At 40.7% G+C, this 27,357-nt stretch overlaps 1 protein-coding gene across 1 annotated transcript in view; it reads right to left on the minus strand.

Annotated features, from left to right (window-relative positions):
• Positions 1-18,427, minus strand: part of LOC124596149 (39S ribosomal protein L2, mitochondrial) — a 52,662-nt gene extending 34,235 nt beyond the window's left edge. Inside the window, exons 1-2 of the mRNA XM_047135168.1 lie at positions 18,016-18,427; positions 14,819-15,067 (exon numbers count right to left, since the gene is read on the minus strand). Of these exons, the coding sequence (XP_046991124.1) occupies positions 14,819-15,067; positions 18,016-18,253 (487 nt within the window). The 5' untranslated portion in view covers positions 18,254-18,427. The remainder of the gene's footprint in view (positions 1-14,818; positions 15,068-18,015) is intronic.
• Positions 18,428-27,357: the final 8,930 nt, after the last annotated feature.

Raw genomic sequence — 27,357 nt, forward strand, 5'->3', positions numbered from 1 at the left:
TTTCTTCACTATCTACCGTTAGAGAGAGTACAAGGAGATTGTTTTGGGAACAGAGGCAGGGTGTGGCCTGCATAATGTCAGTAAAGGACTGAGAGGCAAGGTGTTGCCTGCTCAATGGCGTGAGAACCTCGGGAGGTTGTTTTGGTAAGGGAGGTTAAGGTATGATACAGAGCAGCAAGGCTGTCTGTAAAATAATGGTAATATGTTGTAAGAAGAATATTTGTGTCAGGAAATGAGAAAATGTTTCAATAAGAATGTATGTGAGGAAATAATTACAGAGCAGCAAGGATGGCTGTAAAACGATGGTAATGTGTAACAGAGTAGTAAAAGTGTTGCCTGCTAAATAATAATAAACAAAGGAGTGAGAGGCAAGGTGTTGCCTGCTCAATGTTGGTAAAAGAAGGAGAGGCTATGCTTGTAAACAGAGTGAGGTAATGTAAGTAACAGCAACACATTTCCATTCAACCACAGTCCAATGTCAATGACTCAGTGCCCACTGCAATCATAATTAACTATCTCATTGGGTCAACATAGGTACATGTAGGGGTTGTCTGCTGCATAGCCCCTTGTTCAACAATATGGGCTTACCACTGTGCTCCAAAATGCTTGTGCCTATACCAGCACTGTATTTTGTTGTCAGATCTACCACAGATCACCCATATGCTACTCCAGGATGAAAAGGTGGGCACAGAAGGGGAATTCATGATGGGCCACAACAAACCAGCCACAAGACTAAAAAAGAAAAAGCCATGCTGGAATAAGATTTGTCAGACTGTTTTGCTGACTGTTCCAACTATGATGGATCAGCAGTATCTTGAGCTCTGACAATGAAAGCACAAACATCTACGTCTTCATCTACATGGATACTCTGCAAATCACATTTAAGTGCCTGGCAGACGGTTCATCGAACCACCTTCACAATTCTCTATTGTTCAACTCTTGCGTAGCACGCGGAAAGAACGAACACCTGTATCTTTCTGTACGAGCTCCGATTTCTGTTATTTTATCATGGTGATCATTTCTCCCTATGTAGGTTGGTCTCAACAAAATATTTTCGCATTTGCAGGAGAAAGTAGGTGATTGGAATTTTGTGAGAAGATTCCATCACAACGAAAAACGCCTTTGTTTTAATGATGTCCACCACAAATCCTGTATCATTTCAGTGACACTCTCTTGCCTATTTCATGATAATTCAAAACAAGCTGTCGTTCTTTGAACTTTTTCGATGTACTCTGTCAATCCTATTGGGTAAGGATCCCACACCACGCAGTTGTATTCTAAAAGAGGACAGACAAGTGTAGTGCAGGCAGTCTACTTAGTAAATCTGTTACATTTTCTAAGTGTCCTGCCAAAAAAAATGCAGCCTTTGGTTAGCCTTCCCCACAACATTTCCTATGTGTTTCTTCCAATTTAAGTTGTTTGTAATTGTAATTCCTAGATATTTAGTTGAATTTATGGCCTTTAGATTTGACAAATTTATCACGAAACCGAAGTTTAACGGATTCCTTTTAGCAGTCATGTGGATGACTTCGCACTTTTCATTACTTGGAGTCAAACAGAAGCTCAAGCTCATACAGAAGCTGAAGGATCTGGTGCATATAAAATTGCTTTTGGCAATTGCAACTTTTCAGTCATTCAGTGAAGCTCAAGAAGACTGACAGTTGTATTAGAAACATGTAGCACCTCGTTACCAGGCAAGTGATGTTAAGGCTCCAGAATGACAATGAGTCTTCCTATTGTCTACAAAACAACAGTGAGCAGAAATGCAAGTTTAGATGTTCTTGTCAACTATCGTACACAGTACCATTAATATGCAATATAGCACTTAGATTATCACCAGTCAGTGAAGTGTGTGCTCATGTGTTGTAGCAGTCAGATCTTTCTTTAGTTGAAGTTTTACACACTGCTGGAGCACTGGAGATTTCTCAAGCAGCTCAGGCTACTAATTTCACAGACAGTGAAATACCAGAACTGTCATCTCAATCAATCAACAAATGCAGTATAACCTAATGTGTTTGTTTGTGAAATTGCAAAATTGCTGAAGTAGTCCTCATTTGACAGGAATCAAACCCAGCACCATAACAGTTTTTCCACCTGCGAAATATTCACTGACTGCCTCGTTGTACCATTTGTTTCTCTCTCCATTTTACATCCAGCTGTCCACACTGTAGTGACACATGTCAACAGTGTTTTCATTAGGTTGTACATTAGATTTTTGTTACAGCTGGCAGCATTGTCAGCAGTCACACGTGCTGATGCAAATAAGAACCATCACAAAGACAACGGGACAATGATATCACCATGCCACTGTATGTTGAAAGCAACAATACATGATATTCCAATTTTATTCCTTTTTGACACCAGGGCCTCTGTCTTTATCGTCCTACATATCTCAGATTGGAGGCTCCCCCTTAAAACCAGAAGCAGCTGAGTTGTGGATTTACATTCATCTTACAATTCCGATATTATGCCAGAAAGGTTTTGCAGCTAATGTATATGCAAGTCATCAGCATCCTTTGTTTTTTTGTAGTAGCAGAACCCTCAGTGGAAAATATTTTTGGGCTGGGTGATTATACAGCCTTTGGGTTTTCTATTCAACAACCAGCCCATGCAATTCAGAATACTATTTCATGTGCATAAGTGGATTTTTTTGAGTGCTTCCTTGTTTTCTCCAGGTCTGGGAATGGCTTGTAACTTCTTGTCATGCATTACATTAAAAGAGTTGGTAGTACCAAAATTTTTCAAAGCTCACTTGATATCTTTGCCAGTTTGTACAAACTGGCTGGCTGAGGCACTTCCTTCAGAAGCCTCTCCGGATCTTCATTATTTCTTTTCACAATGTCATGTACTTCATCTTTTCAACGGCATCTAGCAACTGAAAAAAATGACTGTTGGTGTCATGGTGATTGCGGAGGTTCTGTAACCCTGCGTATCACTTCACTTTCATCAGCCTCACTGGGACATTCCCAGAATGAAGAATCTGGCCCAGTGATGTGTATTGGTCAAGTACCAATGAGGATACTGCATGCAAGGCTCAATCATGCCAAGCTTCTGAGACATAGCAATCAGCACCACCACGTCAACAGCAGCTGTCGCATACGCCTACCAACCAGCCTTGGTATCGGGTGCATGTGGATTTTATGGGTCCATTCCATGTGGCCATGTGGTTGATTTCAGTAGATCAAAATGCAACAGACCACAATGGGGAACACTTCTAATGCCCTGGCCTCTATTTTTTCTATTGAAGGAGCATAATGAATTCTTGTCACTGACTATGGGCTGCAGTTGGCAACCCTGGTTTTCAGCAGTTTTGGACCCAGAAAAGAATCAAGCACACTATTGCACTTCTGTTGCACCCTTCCTCTAATTTCAGGGCCAAACATTTTGTGTGAACACTGAAACCACAGACAGAAAAACTACTAACATCCAAATTTATCGATTCTGCACTGCTTTCCTTTTTGTCATCTTACCAGGTGACACTGATCCAAAATCGAAGCCCAGCAGAACTCTGGCATGGCACCCTCATTGTTCCTTGCTAGACCTGTTGGAGCCTCTACTGACACAAGAAGAAGAAGAAGAAGAAGAAGTCACATATTTTAAGGTGGATGTCCCTAACTGGGGGTGCACGTTTGGACATATGGCTGACTGGCGGGATACATGACTTCATCACCTTCTAGTAAGACCACAAGCTGCTCCTGGTGGCACACCTCGAGGCATCACTCACTTGCACCATCCTGGGCAAGCTCCAACTCTGGATCTGCCACACTGACAAGGGCAGCACACCTCACTGACCCCAAAACTCAACACCAGCAGATATAGGGTCCAATTCTACACTAACATCCCAGGTGGTGGGCACCTGACATTCCTTGTTCTCCTGCCGTCATACATCACCCTTGTGGATTTGCACACAGGTGATACAGAGGAGATCCCCCAGTCTGCGCTGGGTCTGATTTTAGACCCACAGCTTTCTTCAGATGCAGCAGAAAGATTCAAGTCTGAATCACCATCACTTCTTGCCTCTCCAGTGCCAGACATGGGAGCAGCTCCTCTACTGTCAGCACCTGAAGCCACACCATAGCATTCGCAGCAGGCCATGCCCACCTTGTCCTCCCTCCACTTGTCCAACGTGGTTCCACCCTATGGGCCAATGCAAATGGGGTGGAATATTGTAATCCCACCAAGCATATCGATGGAGTGCTCAATGCATAGATCTGGCAAGGTCATTAGATGTTGTGTGGAAGGATACATCTGAGAGCACCAGATCACACAACACAACACCCATGATAGATGTAAGGACTGCCACGGACCATCATGGTTTCACTTGTCAACTAAAAGATGTTTATAGCAAAGTTATCTGGTGCATTTACCATATTTTACAGGCTATAAGACATTACAGCATATAAGAATCACCTTAATTTTTACATAGTTTTTTTATCATTTTTACCATCTTTATTATTAGACTACAAAGCCTGACCAAAAGAAGAAAAGTTCTTAGTTTATAAAACCGAACTGAACTTTAAAATCCTTGAAAATCGTCATGTGAACTTTGTTGTTGTTGTTGTTGTTGTTGTTGTTGTTTGTCGGGTTTCACCCAAGGTTCATTTGTTTCATTCATCTATCATATAAACTTTAAATGGCTTATTTATTGAGACATCAAGAGGTTGCAGTTGTGAAGTAAGTCCCCCCTGAATAACAGCAAATTGTGTATTTCCCTGTCTCAGTTTCTCTTTCACAGAATTTTTCAAATGACTGCAATGGTGATCATGCACAAGAAGAGAACTATTCTTCAATACAGCACCTTTCCTTCTCTCTCACACTATGTTAATCTCTAATTTCACACCAGCCTCATCCATCCAACCCTTATCATTTATGTGAATAGCAACACCTGGTGATATTTCAGAAGTTTTTGGAATTCTTTTGCACTTGAAAATGATCACTGGATTCAGTTTAGTACCATCAGCACAACATGAAAGGACAACAGGGTAGCACCATTTTTTCATGTCCACTTGTTTTTATAGTTACAGTTGTAGCACCTTTCATGGCAACAGTCCTGTTACTCGGCACATCAACTGTCAGAGGAGTTCAGCATATGTACACTTAGTTATACACTGATTTCCTTTCAATGTTGAATAATGAAGCAATGGAAAGATAACAATTTTTCTTCACACTCTTGTAACATTTACTGAAATGCTTTCGTTTGCACGCTAAGTCCACGACACTTCATAAACCTGTAGCACCAACCAACTCCATCCTTAATGTCTGTTAAGTTCCACTGTAGCACTAGCTTATGAGTGTGTATTTGAACAATTTTTGTACTAATTCCAAAGCCATTTTAACTGTGTCCTTGAATCCATTTCAATATGTCATCACCTAGTTTTGGCCAATTTGCATTCAGTCCTCTATTTTCACATTTAGTCTCCCTCTCTTTTTTTCCCCCTAGCCCACCAATCGCGAACAGTTTTTTTCTGTTGGTGAAGGGCTAGAGCTCACTCAGCTGCTCTGTTTCCATGGTCGTCTGCATGTGCTATTACACTTGTGTTCAGAAAAGAAAAAGAAAAAAGAAAACAGAACATCTTGAATAACTAGAGATAGGACATTCACATTCACAGGATGTGTAAATTAGTATGTTCTGCAGAAATGATTAGTATTTGAACCATGTCGGCCCTCGGATTCAAGGTCAACATCGATACTGCAGTGCACACCACCTACTGGTAAAATGTGCCTATGTCTCACACTGTCAGTATAAACCAAAGGTATTGAATCAATGTGACTTGAGCAGACATGCAGGATGCCTTGCAGATGTATACACAAACAATAGCATTAAATCAGTGAGTATGAAAGAGGGTGCATTATTGGCATGAGAGAACACATTTCATCCATCTGGGCAATTGCTGCTCATGTGGGACGAAGTGTTTCGGCAGTGCAATGGGCGTGTGCACAATGGTTTGTGGAAGGTCAGATGGGTCAGGTTACACCATCCAGACCAACCCCAGAGAAGATCGACACCTTAACCAAATGGCATTGCAAGCCACATCTGTGTCCTCCTCCCTCTGGCAGAACAGTGGAACACATTGTACGCTAACAGGGGTGACAGTCCATTGCTGTTTATTATGGCATGGGTTACATGTGTGACAACTTCTCCACCTACCTTTGACGAATGTGAAGAAACATGCTAGATGGCAATAATGTATGGAACAAAGTCACTGAGGACAGAAATGGCATCAGATAGTGTTTTCAGATGAATCCAGGCTCTGTTTGTTTGAAAACAATGGCCGCATTTTGGGTTTCCAGGCGGGGAGCGGCATCACAGTGCATGCAGATGCACACATACCATACAGTGGCAACTCAAGGCCTTCTGATGGAGCGTACTATTGGGTACAACCACAAATCACACTTGTGCTTGTCCAGGTCACTGTGACCTACATGAATGACATCCTGTGACCCGTAGCCACACACTTTCTGCACAGCACCCAAACACCATTCACCAGCAAGACAATGCATCACCACATGTTGCTGCATGAACAAGTGCCTTCTTCGTGTCACAGGTTGCCAGATTCTTCCCCTGGCTTGGCGTGTTGCCAATTGAAAATGTTTAGGATACAGTGAAGCGATGAGTGCACTGCTGTGACGCAATGCCTACCACCACAGATGAACTTTGGAACCTGGTGAATGCAGCATGCATGGCTATACCACAGGACGCCATTCGCGCCTTATCGTGTTGAGGCCATCACGCATGGAACAAGTTATCAGTTCCACTGGTGGATCCTGTGCCTGCTAGGCAACAGGACTCATGCTGAACTGAGGTGAGTGAAATGTTAATAATTTCTGCATAACATACTAATGTACATGTCCTGTGAATATGAACATCCTATCTCTAGCTGTTTAAGGGGTCCTGTTTCTTCTGAACACGAGTGTACTTTTAATTTATAGCCATCATATGAATACCTTTTACTTTTTTTCCACTGCAAAACTAGCTACTAACAAAAATATTGTACTGTTATCGATAATACAAATCACTTTCAATTCAAGTTCACTGGCACCATAGAATGCAATAACACATCAAAGGCTAGACAGTGTTCTGGGTTTGTGATGGCGAGGTGGAAGGGAGATAGTTTTAGCAAGCTTGTGAATCCTCACAACTCATGTTCATTGCACTGGTGCACTGCTGCTGCCAGTTGAATCCAATGTTGCCTGATAGTGATAGGTTTCCTGTATCATTGATTATATGGCCATTTTTAAGACTGGTGGAAATTTTAAATAGAACACTGACATTTTTATATTAATTTCAAGTATAAGATGCATCTGAATTTTGGAGGCAATTTTTTGAAGAAAAAAATGTGTGTTATTGCCCATAAAATATGGTACTGATGATGCCCCTGCACTTCATGATTTTCTACTGGACTGTGATTCAGAGATTGCTGTTACCCACCAGTGAAGTTCAGCCATCGCTGTCTGCCTGATGCAGTACTGTCTTTGTTCGCCTTTCCACCAACTGTTGTCTAAGTGAACAAATCGAGAACAATATGGGTGCACCAATAGTGTGTTTCATATCCAAGCGGTTCCCAGTTCAAACTACAAACAGTGTTCTCCAGCATTGACTTGAGTTATTCAACAAACATTCAAAGTACTGTATTGGCCATGAGGTAATCACTTCCACATTTCTTTTGTTTTGTATTTTTTCCAGAAGAGTCAGGAATTATTACTGTCTGTGATTTAATTGAGAACAAGTTTTGCTTAACAAAAGCTTTGTTGTTGAAGTATACTTGCAATAATTATGTTAAGTAGGAAGGAAGGAAGGAGGATTAAGATTTAATGTCTCATTGACATCAAGTTCATTAGAGATGGAACATATGCTCTTAATGTTCCTTTCAAAGGCACCCTCATGGCAGCTGCCTGCAATCGTTTAGGGAAGTCATGCAAAACTAAATCTGGTTGGCAGGATAAGGATTTGAACCATCATCCTCCTGAATGTAAGTGCAGTGTGCTAACCACTGCACCACCCCTGTCGGTAATAATAATGTATTCCATACACATCCTTTCTACATTCCAGAGACCACACTCCAGAGGATCTGAGGAAAATACATTCAGAAACTATTATTCCTGAAGTCTTACTCTTCCTTCTTTGCTTTGCAATTGGTTTTAATCACAGCTATCTCAATCTTTGATGAGGGATGTGGTGATTTCGTAGAAGCATTGTTTTGAGTTGTCTGCCTCCTGAGTAATGGATTGGACCGGGTGACTCTCACACTAATGACCACTGCAGCTTCTTTACAGAAATGTCTGACCTGGTTACTAATGCAATCTGGGAAGGATGCTTGTAAATATAAGTACTAGTATCTACTTCATCTTCCTGTCTCTCTCTCTCTCTCTCTCTCTCTCTCTCTCTCTCTCTCTCTCTCTCTCTGTGTGTGTGTGTGTGTGTGTGTGTGTGTGTGTGTACCTTTATTTTCTGCTCTTTACTCTCTCCTTTTCAGTAGTTGCAGGGGCAACAGTCTGGATGATTGACTGATCTGGCCTTGTAACATTAACCAAAACGGCCTTGCTGTGCTGGTACTGCGAACGGCTGCAAGCAAGGGGAAACTACAGCCGTAATTTTTCCCGAGGACATGCAGCTTTACTGTATGATTAAATGATGATGGCGTCCTCTTGGGTAAAATATTCCGGAGGTAAAATAGTCCCCCATTCGGATCTCCGGGCGGGGACTACTCAAGAGGACGTCGTTATCAGGAGAAAGAAAACTGGCATTCTACGGATCGGAGCGTGGAATGTCAGATCCCTTAATTGGGCAGGTAGGTTAGAAAATTTAAAAAGGGAAATGGATAGGTTAAAGTTAGATATAGTGGGAATTAGTGAAGTTCGGTGGCAGGAGGAACAAGACTTGTGGTCAGGTGATTACAGGGTTATAAATACAAAATCAAATAGGGGTAATGCAGGAGTAGGTTTAATAATGAATAAAAAAATAGGAGTGCGGGTTAGCTACTACAAACAGCATAGTGAACGCATTATTGTGGCCAAGATAGACACAAAGCCCATGCCTACTACAGTAGTACAAGTTTATATGCCAACTAGCTCTGCAGATGATGAAGAAATTGATGAAATGTATGACGAGATAAAAGAAATTATTCAGGTAGTGAAGGGAGACGAAAATTTAATAGTCATGGGTGACTGGAATTCGTCAGTAGGAAAAGGGAGAGAAGGAAACATAGTAGGTGAATATGGATTGGGGGGAAGAAATGAAAGAGGAAGCCACCTTGTAGAACATTGCACAGAGCATAAATCATAGCTAACACTTGGCTCAAGAATCATAAAAGAAGGTTGTATACCTGGAAGAATCCTGGAGATACTAAAAGGTATCAGATAGATTATATAATGGTGAGACAGAGATTTAGGAACCAGGTTTTAAATTGTAAGACATTTCCAGGGGCAGATGTGGATTCTGACCACAATCTATTGGTTATGAACTGCAGATTGAAACTGAAGAAACTGCAAAAAGGTGGGAATTTAAGGAGATGGGACCTGGATAAACTGAAAGAACCAGAGGTTGTAGAGAGTTTCAGGGAGAGCATAAGGGAACAATTGACAGGAATGGGGAAAGAAATACAGTAGAAGAAGAATGGGTAGCTCTGAGGGATGAAGTAGTGAAGGCAGCAGAGAATCAAGTAGGTAAAAAGACGAGGGCTAATAGAAATCTTTGGGTAACAGAAGAAATATCGAATTTAATTGATGAAAGGAGAAAATATAAAAATGCAGTAAATGAAGCAGGCAAAAAGGAATACAAACGTCTCCAAATTGAGATCGACAGGAAGTGCAAAATGGCTAAGCAGGGATGGCTAGAGGACAAATGTAAGGATGTAGAGGCTTGTCTCACTAGGGGTAAGATAGATACTGCCTACAGGAAAATTAAAGAGACCTTTGGAGAGAAGAGAACCACTTGTATGAATATCAAGAGCTCAGATGGCAACCCAGTTCTAAGCAAAGAAGGGAAGGCAGAAAGGTGGAAGGAGTATATAGAGGGTTTATACAAGGGCAATGTACTTGAGGACAATATTATGGAAATGGAAGAGGATGTAGATGAAGATGAAATGGGAGATAAGATACTGCATGAAGAGTTTGACAGAGCACTGAAAGACCTGAGTCGAAACAAGGCCCCGGGAGTAGACAACATTCCATTAGAACTACTGATGGCCTTGGGAGAGCCAGTCATGACAAAACTCTACCATCTGGTGAGCAAGATGTATGAGACAGGCGAAATACCCACAGACTTCAAGAAGAATATAATAATTCCAATCCCAAAGAAAGCAGGTGTTGACAGATGTGAAAATTACCGAACTATCAGTTTAATAAGTCACAGCTGTAAAATACTAACGCGAATTCTTTACAGACGAATGGAAAAACTGGTAGAAGCGGACCTCGGGGAAGATCAGTTTGGATTCCGTAGAAATGTTGGAACACGTGAGGCAATACTAACCTTACGACTTATCTTAGAAGAAAGATTAAGAAAAGGCAAACCTACGTTTCTAGCATTTGTAGACTTAGAGAAAGCTTTTGACAATGTTGACTGGAATACTCTCTTTCAAATTCTAAAGGTGGCAGGGGTAAAATACAGGGAGCGAAAGGCTATTTACAATTTGTATAGAAACCAGATGGCAGTTATAAGAGTCGAGGGGCATGAAAGGGAAGCAGTGGTTGGGAAAGGAGTGAGACAGGGTTGTAGCCTCTCCCCGATGTTATTCAATCTGTATATTGAGCAAGCAGTAAAGGAAACAAAAGAAAAATTTGGAGTAGGTATTAAAATTCATGGAGAAGAAGTAAAAACTTTGAAGTTCGCCGATGACATTGTAATTCTGTCAGAGACAGCAAAGGACTTGGAAGAGCAGTTGAACGGAATGGACAGTGTCTTGAAAGGAGGATATAAGATGAACATCAACAAAAGCAAAACGAGGATAATGGAATGTAGTCAAATTAAATCAGGTGATGCTGAGGGAATTAGATTAGGAAATGAGACACTTAAAGTAGTAAAGGAGTTTTGCTATTTAGGGAGTAAAATAACTGATGATGGTCGAAGTAGAGAGGATATAAAATGTAGACTGGCAATGGCAAGGAAATCGTTTCTGAAGAAGAGAAATTTGTTAACATCGAGTATAGATTTAAGTGTGAGGAAGTCGTTTCTGAAAGTATTTGTATGGAGTGTAGCCATGTATGGAAGTGAAACATGGACGATAACCAGTTTGGACAAGAAGAGAATAGAAGTTTTCGAAATGTGGTGCTACAGAAGAATGCTGAAGATAAGGTGGGTAGATCACGTAACTAATGAGGAGGTATTGAATAGGATTGGGGAGAAGAGAAGTTTGTGGCACAACTTGACTAGAAGAAGGGATCGGTTGGTAGGACATGTTTTGAGGCATCAATGGATCACAAATTTAGCATTGGAGGGCAGCATGGAGGGTAAAAATCGTAGAGGGAGACCAAGAGATCAATACACTAAGCAGATTCAGAAGGATGTAGGTTGCAGTAGGTACTGGGAGATGAAGAAGCTTGCACAGGATAGAGTAGCATGGAGAGCTGCATCAAACCAGTCTCAGGACTGAAGACCACAACAACAACAACACTCTCTCCAATGAACAGTGGAGTATCTATACTTTGTGTGGGATGGCTACCTGAGCAATAACAGCAATTAATGTTGGAAGAGGGAAAAACCAGACCATTTAGTCCTGGGTTTGCGTGACCTCCCAAAGTGGTCTTACCATACTGCTAGTGGTTAAAGTAATGCATAGAGTTAGCAATGTTAGACATTCTACATAATATAACGAGGAGTACTCCTCTCTTTCTTGTTTCCTCCACCCACCTGTTCTGCAACTTTTTAATACTAATCCCCTGTATTTTCCTGCCTGTTACAGGCATTTTTCAGAAGCTAATTGGATAGCGTCACGTAACTGCAATTGGGTATGTCACAGTCTTACTGTTGAGTTGCAGAGCTGTTTGGTATGATGCATATCATGTATGTCCCAATATTAGAAGATTAAATTATGGAAGCAATTTTCAGGTTTTAAAGCTCCTATGAACACCAAAAAATATGTTGCATTCACAAAGAGAACTTGTACTCAAATTTTCCCCCTCCCTTCCTTAAAATAGAAAATACACTCATGTTCAGAAAAAACAGAGCACCTTGAACAACTAGAGATGGGACATTCATATTCACAGTACGTGCACATTAATATGTTCTGCAGAAATGATTAGCATTTCAGTCACCTCAGTTCAGCATGTGTCCTGTTGCCTAGTAGCTAAATGGTCTGCCATGAGCTCTAATAACTTGTTCCATGTGTGATGGCATTGATACAAATAAGGTGCAAATGGTATCCTGTAGTGAAACCATCCATGCTGCATTCACCTGGTTCCAAAGTTCATCTGTGGTGGATGGCACTGGGTCAGAGCACTGCACTTGTCGTTTCACCACATCCCACACATTTTCAGTTAGTGGCAGGTTGGGTTGTTGGGTTGTTGTGGGGAAGAAGACCAGACAGCGAGGTCATCGGTCTCATCGGATTAGGGAAGGAAGTCGGCCGTGCCCTTTTGAAAGGAACCATCCCGGCATTTGCCTGGAGCGATTTAGGGAAATCACGGAAAACCTAAATCAGGATGACCGGACGCGGGATTGAACCGTCGTCCTCCCGAATGCGAGTCCAGTATCTAACCACTGCGCCACCTCGCTCGGTGTGTTAGTGGCAGGTCTGGTGATATGGTGGGCCAGGGCAAAAGGCTAACATCCTGTGACACCAAGAAGGCAAGTGTTTATGCATTGTCTTGCTGAAGAATGGTGTCTGGAATGTCGTGCAGAAAGGGTATGTTACAGGTTGCAGGATGTCATTCACGTGGGTCACACTGCTCACAGTGCCCTGGACATGCACCAACTGTGATTTGTGGTTGTACTCAATAGCACTCCTTACCATACGGCCTTGAGTTGGCGCTGCATGTCTTGTGGAAATGCAGTCACTGTGATACCGCTCCCCCTGTCTGGAGAACAAAAATGCAGCCATCATTTTCAAACAAACAGAACTGCGATTCATCTAAAAACACAATCTGATGCCATTCCTGTCCCCAGTGATGCCGTTCCACACACCACTATGATCTAGCATGTTTCTGCACATTTGTCAAAGGTAGGTGGAGAAGTGGATGATTTTTTTTTCTGAACATGAGTGTATTTTTTGTTCTGAGATCAAGTTACATGGCAAGTCTCCTATAACAATCTGGGTCAGTCTGTTCAAACATTAAAGGGAGACAAGAAGCATACACACTCCATCAGAACTGTACCTAGTAAAGCACTGCAGTATTCAGAACAACCTTCATGTTGCAAACAGATTTTCTTTTATCTTTAAGCACATTTGTGCCATGTTACTAATCATTTGAACAAAACACTCAACAGAGTATCACTTTTTATAAATAACTCATCGGGACGTTATTTATGAAAAAGTTTGTGATTGCTAAGTAATATATTTTTCACTTCAAACAACAATTAGTACATCAAATGACATAACAGTTACTGTAATTTTTAATTGTATTCAGACTTGTAAATGACATAATAGTATACTGAAGGAATGTGTAGCCATTGTTAGTATGTTATGTTAAGATGATGAGACCCATGTATAAAGAGACATTACAAAAGTCTTCAGCAACGATCAAAAAGATTTCGTGGATGGGGAAAGGATTGCCAGCGGTTCCTGCACTTGCACCTTGTTATTTAAAGTACCCTCCCCTTGTTGGCTATATAGTACTTGCATGTATACAATCTTCCTTGTAATACCAGTATACAACAAGCAGAATTAGTTCTTTTTGCAGATGACACTAGTATTGTAATCAGATCTTGCATACGTACAGAAAGAGAAGAAATGGTAAACGATGTTCTTAAAAGTATCATTGATTGGTTTTCTGGGAATGCTCTCAACACCAATTTTAAAAAGACACAATATATTGACACATGTTGAGGAAATAATAAACAGGGCGTAAATTTCAAAATTCTTAGGTGTCCATATTTACGAAAATTTAAACTGGAAAAAGCACATTTTTTGCAACTACTAAATCACCTTACTTCAGCCACGTTTGCAGTCAGAATCATTGCAAACCTTGGTGGATAGATAAATCAGTGAGTTGACTTACTTTGCATATTTTCATTCAATAATGTCGCATGGAACAATGTTCTGGGATAACTAATCTTTAAGAAATGAAGTCTTCGTTGCTCTAAGGGCAATACTGGTGCCCACCCATGATCATCTTGTAGACATCTGCTTAATGAGTTGGGTATTCTGACTACTGCTTCACAGTATATTTATTCCCTCATGAAGTTTGTTGCAAATAATGCACTACATTTCAAAAGGAACAATGCTGTACATATTTACAATATTGGAAAGATAAATGACATTCATTACTCCACATCAAGGTTAGCAGAAAAAGGGGTGCACTATGTTGCAATAAAAATGTTTGATCCCTTATCCAAGGATATAAAATGGTTAACAGAGAGCTTTGAAAACAAACCAAAAAAGTATCTTCTTGACAACTCTTTCTACTATGTAGAAGAATTTTCTCTTATCGTAATGTGGATGAGAATCATTAATTCAGATGTGTACATTAATAAATAATCTTATAAATTTTTTGAATGTAATCATATTCAAAAATTAGTATGCGATGTAATGATGTGGAATGAGTCTTTTACATTCCAACTTATCTTGAAAAATTATCCATAGAATATGAAACTAACAAACAGAACCAAATTAACATTCAATTATCAGCAGCATTCAACAAATATATTTATATTTACAACACAGACCTGCAATCCTTGGTATCTCTGACGATGTTTTTATGAGATCACCTTCTTTCATGTTTTCTGTGGCTAGGATGTACCTAAGGTTATCACCACTGCCAACAAGAGCAATGTGTGCTGTTCTGCAACCATCAACCAAAATCTGGAGAACTCTTTCAACCAGAGGTGGCCCTGAAGAAGGGCCTATCCTTTTCCAATCAATCCAGTGATACTTGTGTTTAATTCCTCCACCTATACCCTTTGCAACAAGGCGACCTGAAATCATATGATTTGTTTAGAGGCAGTGTCAAAATTGTATAGTGGTAGATGAATATATGCTTTTAACAGTAAAATCAGTATAATCAATAACAACAAGTTCCCAATAATAATTAAAAATTAACACATTTAAGCACTGAAAATATGACAAATGTATACCTTATTCATATGTTGCACATAGCCTAGATATTTGTCAAGTTTTCACCATAAATCCCCATAATATTTTTAACTACATATAAAGCACATGTTACATTGATGTGACAAAAGTCATAGAATACCTCCTAATATTGTGTCAGACCTCCTTTTGCCCAGTGTAGTGCAACAACTCAGTGTGCCATGGACACAATTCCTTGGAAGTCCCCTGCAGACATACTGCTTCTATAGCAGTCCGTAACTATGAAGGTGTTATCAACCCAGGATTTTGTGCATGAAGTGACCTCCCAATTATGCTCCACAAATGTTTGAAGGGTTCTGGGTGATCTAGGTGGCCAACTCATTTGCTCGAATTGTCCAGAATATTCTTCAAACCAATCACAAGCAATTGTGGCCTGGTGACATGGTGCATTGGCATCCATAAAAATTCCACTGTTGTTTCAAAAGTCCATGAATGGCTGCAAATGGTCTGCACATAGCCAAACAGAACCATTTTCAATCAATGATAGGTTCAGTTGGACCAAAGGACCCACTCCATTCCATGTAAACACAGTCCATACCATTATGGAGCCACCACCACCAGCTTGCACAGTGCCTTTTCAACAACTTTGGTCCATGGCTTCGTGTGATCTGCGCCACACTTGAACCCTGCCATTACTTTTTCAAATTGAATTGGAACTCATCTGACCTGGCTATGGTTTACCAGTTATGTACGGTCCATCTAATATGCACAAGCCCAGGAGAGGCCCTGCAGGTGGTGATGTCTGTTAGCAAAGGCAAAACGCTATCAGCTAGTGCATTTTCCTCAGTGAGAGGTAATGCTTCAATCAGATATTCTCAGCACACTCTTGAGACTGCGGACCTATGAATGTTGATTTCCCTAACGATTTATGAAATGGGATGTTCTCTGTATCTAGCTCCAACTACCATTCTGCATTCAAAATCTATCAATTCCCATCGTGCAGCCATAATCACATTGGGAACCTTTTCACATGAATCTCCTGAGTGTGCAAATGACAGCACCGCCAATGCACTGCCCTTTCATACCTTGTGTATGCTATACTAACGCCATCCGTATACACGCATATCATCATTCTATGACTTGTCACTCAGTGTATAGTAATAATAATAATAATAATAATAATAATAATAATGGAAATTGTTGGATAAAAAATTATGTACAATATGGGGAAGGCAACCACTCCTCTTAAGCGGGCTGATGCATGGGGCAGAGAAACATCTTTTAGAAAACAGTATTCACACTAGCTTTTAAGCTAGATAGGCTACAACCCTGTCTTACTACTGTTTCATCTACAGCTTCCCTCTCAAAATCTTTGACTTTAATAAATGTAATCTGTATAATTTGTAATAACTCAGTGATATCAGCACTTGCAGTATTTCCGTATGAAGTTCCAGAAATCAAAAAGGTGGAAGGTGCTACAGTTATTGTTTAAATATATACCCCATGGTACTCAAAATTCTTTGTTAGGTGTAGCTAATAAGAAAAATCAATTTCAGTTTAAATGACATTCAGATTACAGATTTAATGAAGCACTCAATACCACTTCACCAACTCATAACCATACTGTTCCCTTTCAACCTGAGATCTATGCTACAGATCAGAGTGTCCCCGGAACCTAAAATTCAAAAACTAATACAGCAGCAAAAGAAATTGTCAGCATCCTGTTCTCTTTACGCATGAGCACATATGACATAATATGTCACAACAGCATTACGCTAGGGGACAAATCCGGCATGCGGTTTCGGTAGGTTCAGCTGATGCCAAGCTACAATACTAAATTGAAAGAAGCTAAAATAATTTCCATAATTACTTTACTCTTTCATATTTAGGGCCGGAATAAAAAAAAAAACATAAAAAAAAACATATTAAGAGGAATACTTTACATTAGTCATCAGCTTCCACCAGTGACATAATGATAATGGCTGCTGTGACATCACCTTTGGTCCCTATTTTCACAGTTAGTTGTTAGTGTGTGAATCCAAAGAATGTAGGACAAAACACCTGGTTGTGGGGACTGACTGATCTGAAGCTTAGACTGACATCTAGGTTATAATAGTTTGGTTGTGAGTTGGTAAAATCCAACAAATGTGAAAGTGAAACATCTTGGTTGTGGTGAGACTGATCTGTAGCTTAGTCCATTTGAAAGAAATCACTGAATATATGAAATTTTAATTAGCACACTGTTTACAACATTTGTCGCACATTTCCTACATCACTGATCAAAGACAGTGGTAAGTATCAAACATTCCTCATTATTCAAAATGTCAACAGATTTAGGTTTACACACTACTTATAATGCATCATAAACTTGAAAATCTAGTCTAGCAATTTTTGCTGTGTGTGTGTGTGTGTGTGTGTGTGTGTGTGTGTGATTATTGATTGTAGCAATGAGAACATTAGAGCTTAATTAATGTATGTAATCAATTCCAGTTCAGTTTAGTGAAATGTTTTTGGTAAGTACCATGCAGAAGGCCTAATGCTGTGAAGGTATCCAATAGCAAACCGATAGATCCTCTATGGGAAATACACTTCATTCAAGCGATGAATACTACGTTCTAATGAACGACATGAAGCTGGTTGGTTAAACACAACAGCAAAGGGCACAGTGAGTGTTAGTGTATGAGCTATCCATTGCTACGACAACACACAATGTACGGTTAATTATCAATGGAAGATATCTAGAATACGCTCAGATTTTTTGTGTTTTATTATACTCACTCAGTAATTCATTTCATTTACTCCAATCAACAAGAGAACTTCAAGCAAACTATACCTGTAACTGGATCACGTCCACCCAAATTTGTGACTCTGAGAGGCTTAACAGTATACTTTTCTTCGTAATGAACTATCCGACGGTATGATTTTCCTTTTACTCCTGGTTTTGGAACTTCAAGGTGACTCACTTTTGATTTACATCTTACTGGCACATTTTCAAGGGGTTTGAGGAACTGATTCAGTCCACATACAACATTTTGTAAAGAACGTACTGAAAGTTTCTGAAACCACGACATTAGTGCAAATGGCAGAATGATCCTATACGAAGAATGTTTCCTTATGCCAGCCCCAAAATTATAAAATAGTTATCCGTCAACAAATAATTAACCCATACACAACACCACTTCACTATTCATAACAAACAATCAAACATCCACCCCCTCCAGCAGTCGAAACTTCGGCCAATGCCAATGCACATTGCAGCCATCTGCTCGAAAACAAAAGTTCCCATATTAGAGACAATGTCCCTCTCACTTTAAAAATAATCGTTCATATACATGTATACAAAAGTAAAACAAAAAGTAATGATATGCATACGTTTTTTAATTATAGTAAGCTAAAATTTTATCCAAGCACATTACAACAAATTCGGGTCATAAGTAATTTTCATTAAATGAGAAATATAATTCTGCGTCAGTCACTACCTCAGAACCATCAACGTAATCCGTAGTGGAAGAAATTGTGTCAAGAGCCTTAGAGACAGACTAACGGTGTGTGACTAGTTTAAATTCTCTCTGTGAATAGTTCGTAATTTCTACGGTTTAGTCTCGGTTACACTGGTGTGACATTTTCTCCATATGGCACTACATTACATTTATCGTTTTCCATGGATCCCTTGGAGAGGAGTCTCTGGGATGTGGAAGTTCACACTATAACATTTATGAATACAGATTCGGATAAATAAATTCTCCATATTTCCTGCACAGGGAGAGGATAGAGCTGAACATGGAGAGGTGGGAGGATGAGATGTGTGCAATGTTAGATTAGAACAGATTAACATTTGTTCAATGGACCATAGATACGATGCTTCGCAACTATGTGGAACGTGACAGTTGAACCAAAGGTTTCATAATTTTTTTATAATTCTGAAATCAATAATTTATGTCATTGAATAGAAGGAGCTAATTTGTTTTTAAATGCTGGTTGGCTATCTGTCAGAGTTTTGATGCCATTTCGTAAGTGACTAAAGACATTTCTAGGGCATAATTTTCACATTTCGGTGCCAAAGTTAGTTTGCACCCATAATATCTACAATGCAATAACCCTAATAGCATAATTCAATCCCTATTGATTCACGCATCCAAAAATTTTTGAATATTCTGCCTTGCTACAACTTCTGTTCGAACTCTGTATTTATTAATGGCGTTGTGTCATCTTTTGAACAGAACTGTATATACTGAACTTTATCAAAATTTAATGAGAGTCCATTTGCAGAGAACCGCTGAATAATTTTCTGAAAGATATTATTTACAATTTCCTCAGCTATTTTTTTTTTTGGGGGGGGGGGGGGTGATTAATGTACTTGACTCATGAGAAAAACGAATTGGCTTTGTAGTATGGTGAATGTGCAGTGGCAAGCCATGAAAATACAGGAAGTCTATGATCAAAGTTCCATTTTAAAACCGCTGTAGAAAGAGGATCACTGCTCAGATGACATGAAAACTAAACAGCATATTAGTAACGCAGGGGAAACGTCATGGAAAAAAGAATTAACGAAAATCTGGCCAACAAATGGTGCTGTAAGCATCAGACTCGCAGCACACGGCTATTCCTCAGTTTGCGTGCTAGACGCCCAATATGACTGCCTCTATGAAAGATAGTGTGCTCTTGGTAAAGCTCTTTTTCAAGAATGGTGACTGTGTGCCAGCAGCCCAACAGATGTTCCAGACGTTCAAGGATATGAAAAAAAGACATTGGTCTGACTTCTGCTAAGATTCTGGAGAAAATAATTACAAAAATCGAAAAGACAGTTTCTTTTGAAGTGTAATGCGGGAATGGGGGAAAGCACTTGATCCAACGTCTTCCAAAGAAGTGACCCCAGCATTGCAGGAGTGGCTGAGCAGAGGTGTGCAAACATGCAGTGCATGGGGAACTGCTCGAACACTGGACATGCCTGTGAACATGATGTATAAAATCCTATGAAACATCTAGCAATGTTGTCCGTATAAAATCATCCATGTTCAAGAGTTGCTTCCTGCTGACCTGGCAGTAAGAAAAATGTTCACCCTGGAATTTCTTGCTTGCATGAAAGTAGACACTGAATGGCCACGGAACATACTGTGGACAGACAACGCCAATTTCCATCTCCAAGGATATGTCAATTTGCAGAATTGCAGAACATGGGCAATGAGAAATCTACACCTATTTCGACCTTGCCAATTCATTCTGCAAAGGTAGCTGTGTGGTGCGGGTTAGTGGCATCATTTATTTTATGGCCGTATTTTTTCGAGGAGATGTGTTCTGCTTGTCCTGTTGCCTGAATCATCACTGGGAAATGCTATGAGAGTCTTCTGCTCACCAACATCATTCCAATACTTTAACAATGTGGATGTGTTCCGGCATAAAGTCAAGCGCCGGCACGCCAGGAGGGAACGTTAGAGCAGAGAGGGCTCTGAGACGACGTCGCCCAATTACACACTGACCGACCCCTCTACAGAACGACAACGCGATGGTAGCGTCCTCTACACTAAGAGGACATAAGCGCTGCGCCACCTGGCCGCGGCTACTTCGACAACGACATCAACAATAGAGGCTTGTATAGCAATGACTTAAGAACTGTATTACTTTGCTTGCATTGGGAATTATATACAGGGTGTTTCACTAAATGTGTTTGCCTCTGTAAGTTACAAAGTAGTAGGTGACATAAATATTTATTGTGGTAGGTCTCCATAAGAAACGTTACACTGTCTGTGGAGCTATGAACATAGTTTATTCTGTTATTATCCAAAGAGTTACAGCAAAAAGATACAACCTTTTAAATAAAATAATAGTTGTTTCTATCATGCACTGGAATCTGTAACACCAGCTGTGTGTAAATCAATTTAAATTACATTCTTATCACTTTTAGTTTGGGAGCTACAACCCTTCAAAGTTTCAGGGGCAGATACTTCATACTGTACATAATACATGGCTGTGTGGTGGGTGATGGATGTTCTGGCGGTGGGAAGTTGATTTAAATGAGATGTTCAAATGTGTGTCCATGTTCCTGAATGCCCAATGCAACGTACCTTCTAAAGGATCTGAAGACGAGATGTAACAACACCGGTGTCACGGAGCAACATGCGTCTTCGATGCACCATTTTAGATCATCTTGGAATGTGTTCTCAGTGACATAAACACGATCCTTTAGATATCCCCACAAAATGAAATCTAATGGTGTTAAATCAGGTGACCTTGCGGGCCATGATTGAGGACCATGACGCCCCAACCACCTTCGTGCAAACCTGTTGTTGCTGTTCTTCCACAACAGTATGTGCAGAATGGCCTTGGTGACCATCGTGCTGCATCCACATACGGACTCTTGTGTGTAGACACACATATTCAAGGAGACCACCCAAACTGTCAACTATAAACGTGTGATATAACACACCTGTCAGTGTACCTGGGAAGTAGTGTGGACAGATGATTTCATCCCCAAGGATTCCACATCATACATTAATTGATCACCTATGTTGACAGTCGATAGGTCATAACCACTGAGGATTGTCTGCGGCCCAGTAGTGCACATTATGGCGATTCCCTGCACCATAATTTGTGAACGTGGACTCATCAGAGAACATAACACCTTGTAAAGACTCCAGCATGAAATTACGCATGGCCCATTCACAGAATGTAACTCTCACATGGAAATCATTCCCATGCAGCTCCTGGGTCAGTGACAGGTGGTACGGGTGAAACCTGTGGCCATGTACTGTATGCCACACACAGATGTGAGACTGACACCAGCGACTGCAGCAATGGCTCATAAGCTGACATTAGGATTATGGTGTACTGCAGCTAAAACAAACACCTCCATCTCCTCACTTCTTGCAGTTCTTCATCTGTTATTGTGGTGCATTACCAAGCTGCCTGTTTCCCAAAGTCATTGTTTGGCACATAAGAACGTAATGGCTGCTGCAGCTTTTCGCCTAGGATATCTCACGGCATATGCCATGACTGCTTCAGTGGCATCATGTCGGCACTTGCCTAGCATCAGCAGCATGTCAATGTACTCGTTGTACGTGTATGCCATCTTGATCCGATGTCAGTAACTGTGGTATATTGAGCCCCGTTTGTGTGGCTCGAACTGAAGGGTATATGGCCGTGTGCAGTGACAGTCGGCAGTCTAACAGCGCATCGAGGAAGCTTCTCGCTCCACGGAGCGAGAAGCTTTGGCGATGTTACAACTCGGCCGCACCACATTTAGAAGGCGCATTGCATTATGTGTAGCATGTGTGGTATCTGACTCTGAAACTTTGAAGGGTTGTAGCTCCCAAACTAAAAGTGATAGAAATGTATTTTAAATTGATGTAAACACAACTGGTGTTACTGATTCCAGTGCATTATAGAAACAACTACTGTTCCATTTAAAAAATTGTATCTTTTTGCTGTAACTCTTTGGATAATAACACAATAAACTATGTTCATAGCTTTGCAGACATGTAACTTTTCTTATGGTGACCTACCGCAATAAATATTTCCGGCGCCTATTATTTCGTAACTTAGAGGCAAACACATTTAGTGAAACACCCTGTATACTAAAGAGATTTCTTATGTCACATGTAGCCTTTTGCTTGGGACACATCGTTGTACATTCTCAAAGTTAAGTATTGTCATTTACTTTCTGCAATAAAACTCTTTAATACGATTTGTTTGAATTCTTCTCCAGTGGTCCAGGAAAGCAGGTTTCCTAGGCACCCCATATTTGAAGAGTAAGCAGGATACAACAGAATGTGTGGGTAGCTATGTCCGAACAGGCCTTGTAAAATCCAATGGTACCAACGCACTTCTGTGTCATCCTCTGCTGATAGGCATCACTGGATTTGTATATGGAGGGGCTTATGGTGAGCACACCACTCTTCCAGCCATTGTCAGTTTATATGATCAGAACCGCTACTTATGAATCAAGTAGCTTGTCAATTGACCCCACAAGGGCTGAGTGCACTGCACTTGCCAACAGCATCCGAGAGATGTGGAGTGTGATCCATCCAAGATCTAACAAAGCCCAACAGCACTGAACTTTGGTGATATGATGGAAACTGGTGTTACCACTGCAGCTAGGTCGTTGACATGTGTGGGCAACATCATTTAAGTATGATGGCGCTCTTCTGCACATTGCACAGCCAGTGAGGCGGCTGCTGCAGTAGTATTTTGGAAATGCTAGAATTATTAGCCATCATTTCCCTACAGCCTGACCATCCAGATCACCTGATCTTAATCCGTGTGACAGCTGGCTGTGGGATAATCTGAAAGTTTTTTTTTTCACTGCTCTAATTACGAACGTAGCTGAACTGAAAGCACACATTGTGCAATGGATTCTGAACGTTACCCTCAATACACTCCAGTCTGTAGTGGAACATGCAGTTTCCCTACTTCAACTTGTGGTAGAAGATGGTGGATAGTATATTGAGCATGACTTGCGCCAGTCTCCTGACAGAGACCAATGTCATTTTGCTCTTTATGCAATTTTTGGCCCCAAGACAATAAAAATCCGATGTCAGTTTGCTTTTTATGCGGTTTTTGGCCTAATATGTCAATTGCAGCTGGCCCCATTTATGTTACGAACCTTACAGATTCTCTGATGTTTTTCCATACATCAATAATATGCTATTCAAATTTGATGTCATTTTGAAACTGGACACCCTGTATATTAAGAAGAGTAAGGGATGAAAGACTGAACCCTGTGGGACCCCTTTCTTGATACGTCCCTAGTTTGCAAAATCTCCTGATTTTCGTTTATTAATGAACTGTTTACTTCAACCTTCTGCCCTCTTCCAGTTAAATTTGAAGTGAAGCATTTGTGCTGTCCAAAACCCTTTAAGACATTCCAAAAAATCATGGTGATCTCCAGTTATTCAGAGCATTTAATATTTGATCTGTGAAAGAATATACCATATTTTCTGTTGGAAAGCTTCCTGTGAGCCACATTGACATATTGCTAGTGCTTTATTTTTATAAATGTGCTAAGGAAGTCTTGAACACATTACTTTTCAAGAATTTTGGATAAAGCAGTCAGAAGTGAGATCGAGCAGTAGATGTTGGCATCATACCTCTCCCCCTTTTTATGCAATGATTTAACAATAACATACTTCAGTCTATCAGAAAAAAATGGTCTGTTTCAGTGAGCTGTTACATATGTGGCTGACAATCTTGTTTATATATTGGAAACAAGGTTTTAGTATCCTGTTGGAAACGCTATCAATTTCATGTGAGCTTTTCTTCTGAGCGAGTGTTTTCTTTTTTTAACTTCAGAAGGAGAGGTAGGTGGAATTTTAGTTTTATAAAGTGCATAGGAATATCTTCTTACGTGTATAGTCTTGCTTTTTACGATGAATATTTGGATCCCATTTTCTCCACAACATTTACAAAATAATTATTAAGAATTTTTCACATTCTGACTTTTTGTTAATAAACGTTTCACTCACTTTGATGGTAATAGAGTCTTCCTGTGCTCTTGGTTGCCCTGTTTCTCCATCTACAGTATCTCAAATTGTTTTAATTTTATTATCAGTGATGCTAATCTTGGGTATAATACACATACATCTGGACATTTCAATAATCTTCCTTACTATAGTGTCGAATATATGTATCGAACTTATACATTGGGAAAAGGCTGGTTGTGTATACAGATATCTGTATCTTTCAGTTGTGACCTCATTATTGCAGTGATTGAAATGTAATGCCTAAAAGAGTTGACTATATTATTTTCAAACAAAGTATAATTAATGGATAACTCCACTCCATCGTGAGGCCACGAGTGGCCTACCGGGACCATCCGACCGCCGTGTCATCCTCAGTGGAGTGGAGGATGCAGATAGCAGAATCGTGGGGTCAGCACACTGCTCTCCCGATCGTAAGATGGTATCCTTGACTGAAGCCGCTACTATTCGGTCAAGCAGCTCCTCAACTGGCATCACGACGCTGAGTGTACCCCAAAAAATGGCAACAGCGCATGGCGGCCTGGATGGTCAGTTAGTGGATAACTGAAACTTTAAATTGAAATTACCAGATATAACTATCCTACAACTACACTGGTGTCCAGAATTAAAGCAACAATCCGGTATCACCCTGTTCTGTGTCTAATTCGCGATATAATCATACAAACCGTCAACCAGATGTCCATACAATCGTGTACTGCACGGAACATGGCATTCCAGTCAACGGACAACCATGCCAACGATGACGTCAGAGCATCTATGAAACGAAGTAGTGTTTGCTGGGTAGCCCCACATCCACAATCCCTGTGTACACAATTATAGACGGTGCAGTATGGCACAGAGAAGATGCCTACAAGACTCTCTGCAGTGGAGGGCCATAGAAAGAAAGGAAGCAGGACAGTCGCAAACTCATGCTGCCTGATGGCTTAATGTGAACCGTTCTGTGGTTTCTCGGCTGTGGTGATTGATTACAGAGACCGAAACTGTATCCCAGATACCAGGGCAGTGACGACCACGTGTCACTTCAGAAGGGAGGACCGTTATTTGGCTGTAAGGAAACGACAATACCGCCTTAGTACTGCACAGCAACTGACATGTGAGCTAGCAGCATCCACTGAACGGTTGCATTGAGGCAAACGATGTGAAGAAGGCTTCAACAGAGAGGCCTTTATTGTTGGAGACTTTCTGTATGTCTACCTCTGGCACGTCTTCACAGAAGAGAACGTCTTGAGTGGAGTCATCAACATGCCACCTGGACGGTCGAACAGTGGACCAATGTTGTTTTCACAGATGAGTCCTGATTTAGCCTGGAGAGTGATTCACGGTTGATTTTTATCTGGAGGGAACGTCGAACGTGATTTCGGGACGCAAACATTGTGGAAAGAGACCAATATCGAGGAGTATCCCTAATGGTGTAGGTAGGAATTATGTTTACCACTCGAACCCCCTCTTCATGAAGTTTTACAGGTGAATGGCAAGGTTTAATTGTTTTCATTTATTGTGATGAGAACTTGGTACTTCATTTGCGGCTGTTGCCAGGTGTGGTGGGCTCAGACTTTGTATTGATGTACGATAATGCTCGACCCCATACAGCATAGGTGTTTTATGTTTTCTTGAAAATGGAAGATGCTGCATGCATGGGGTGGCCTGCTCGATCTCCCGGGTTGAATCCCATAGAGCATGTATGGGATGCGCTAGGGAGATGGCTTGCATCACATCAGCATCCACCAACCACTCTCCAAGACTGTAAGCAGCTGTGCGGGAAGAACAGGCGTTATTGCATCAACATGAGACTGATGACATCATTCACAGCATGCTCCATCGTTGTGAGGCCTGTACTGCTGCCAGAGGTGGTCACACCCCATATTGAGTACAGGGTGATTCAAAAAGAATACCACAACTTTAAAAATGTGTATTTAATGAAAGAAACATAATATAACCTTCTGTTATACATCATTACAAAGAGTATTTATAAAGGTTTTTTTTTCACTCAAAAACAAGTTCAGAGATGTTCAATATGGCCCCCTCCAGACACTCGAGCAATATCAACCCGATACTCCAACTCGTTCCACACTCTCTGTAGCATATCAGGCGTAACAGTTTGGATAGCTGCTGTTATTTCTCGTTTCAAATCATCAATGGTGGCTGGGAGAGGTGGCCGAAACACCATATCCTTAACATACCCCCATAAGAAAAAATCGCAGGGGGTAAGATCAGGGCTTCTTGGAGGCCAGTGATGAAGTGCTCTGTCACGGGCTGCCTGGCGGCCGATCCATCGCCTCGGGTAGTTGACGTTCAGGTACGTAGTTACGGACAGATAAGTGCCAATGTGGTGGCGCTCCATCCTGCTGAAATATGAATTGTTGTGCTTCTTGTTCGAGCTGAGGGAACAGCCAATTCTCTAACATCTCCAGATACTGTAGTCCAGTTAGAGTAGCACCTTCGAAGAAAAAGGGACCAAAAACTTTATTGGCTGAAATGGCACAGAAAACGTTCACCTTAGGCGAGTCACGTTCAATTCATACTGAGTTGTTTCCCGCGGATTCTCAGTGCCCCATATACAGACATTGTGACGGTTGACTTTCCCGTTAGTGTGGAAAGTTGCTTCATCACTAAACACAATCTTTGAAACGAAAGATTCATCTGTTTCCATTTGAACAAGGATAAAATCACAGAAATCGATTCTTTTAATCTTATCAGCTACA

Source organism: Schistocerca americana, chromosome 2 (assembly GCF_021461395.2).
Source record: "Schistocerca americana isolate TAMUIC-IGC-003095 chromosome 2, iqSchAmer2.1, whole genome shotgun sequence".
In the NCBI taxonomy this organism is placed as follows: Eukaryota; Metazoa; Arthropoda; class Insecta; order Orthoptera; family Acrididae; genus Schistocerca; species Schistocerca americana.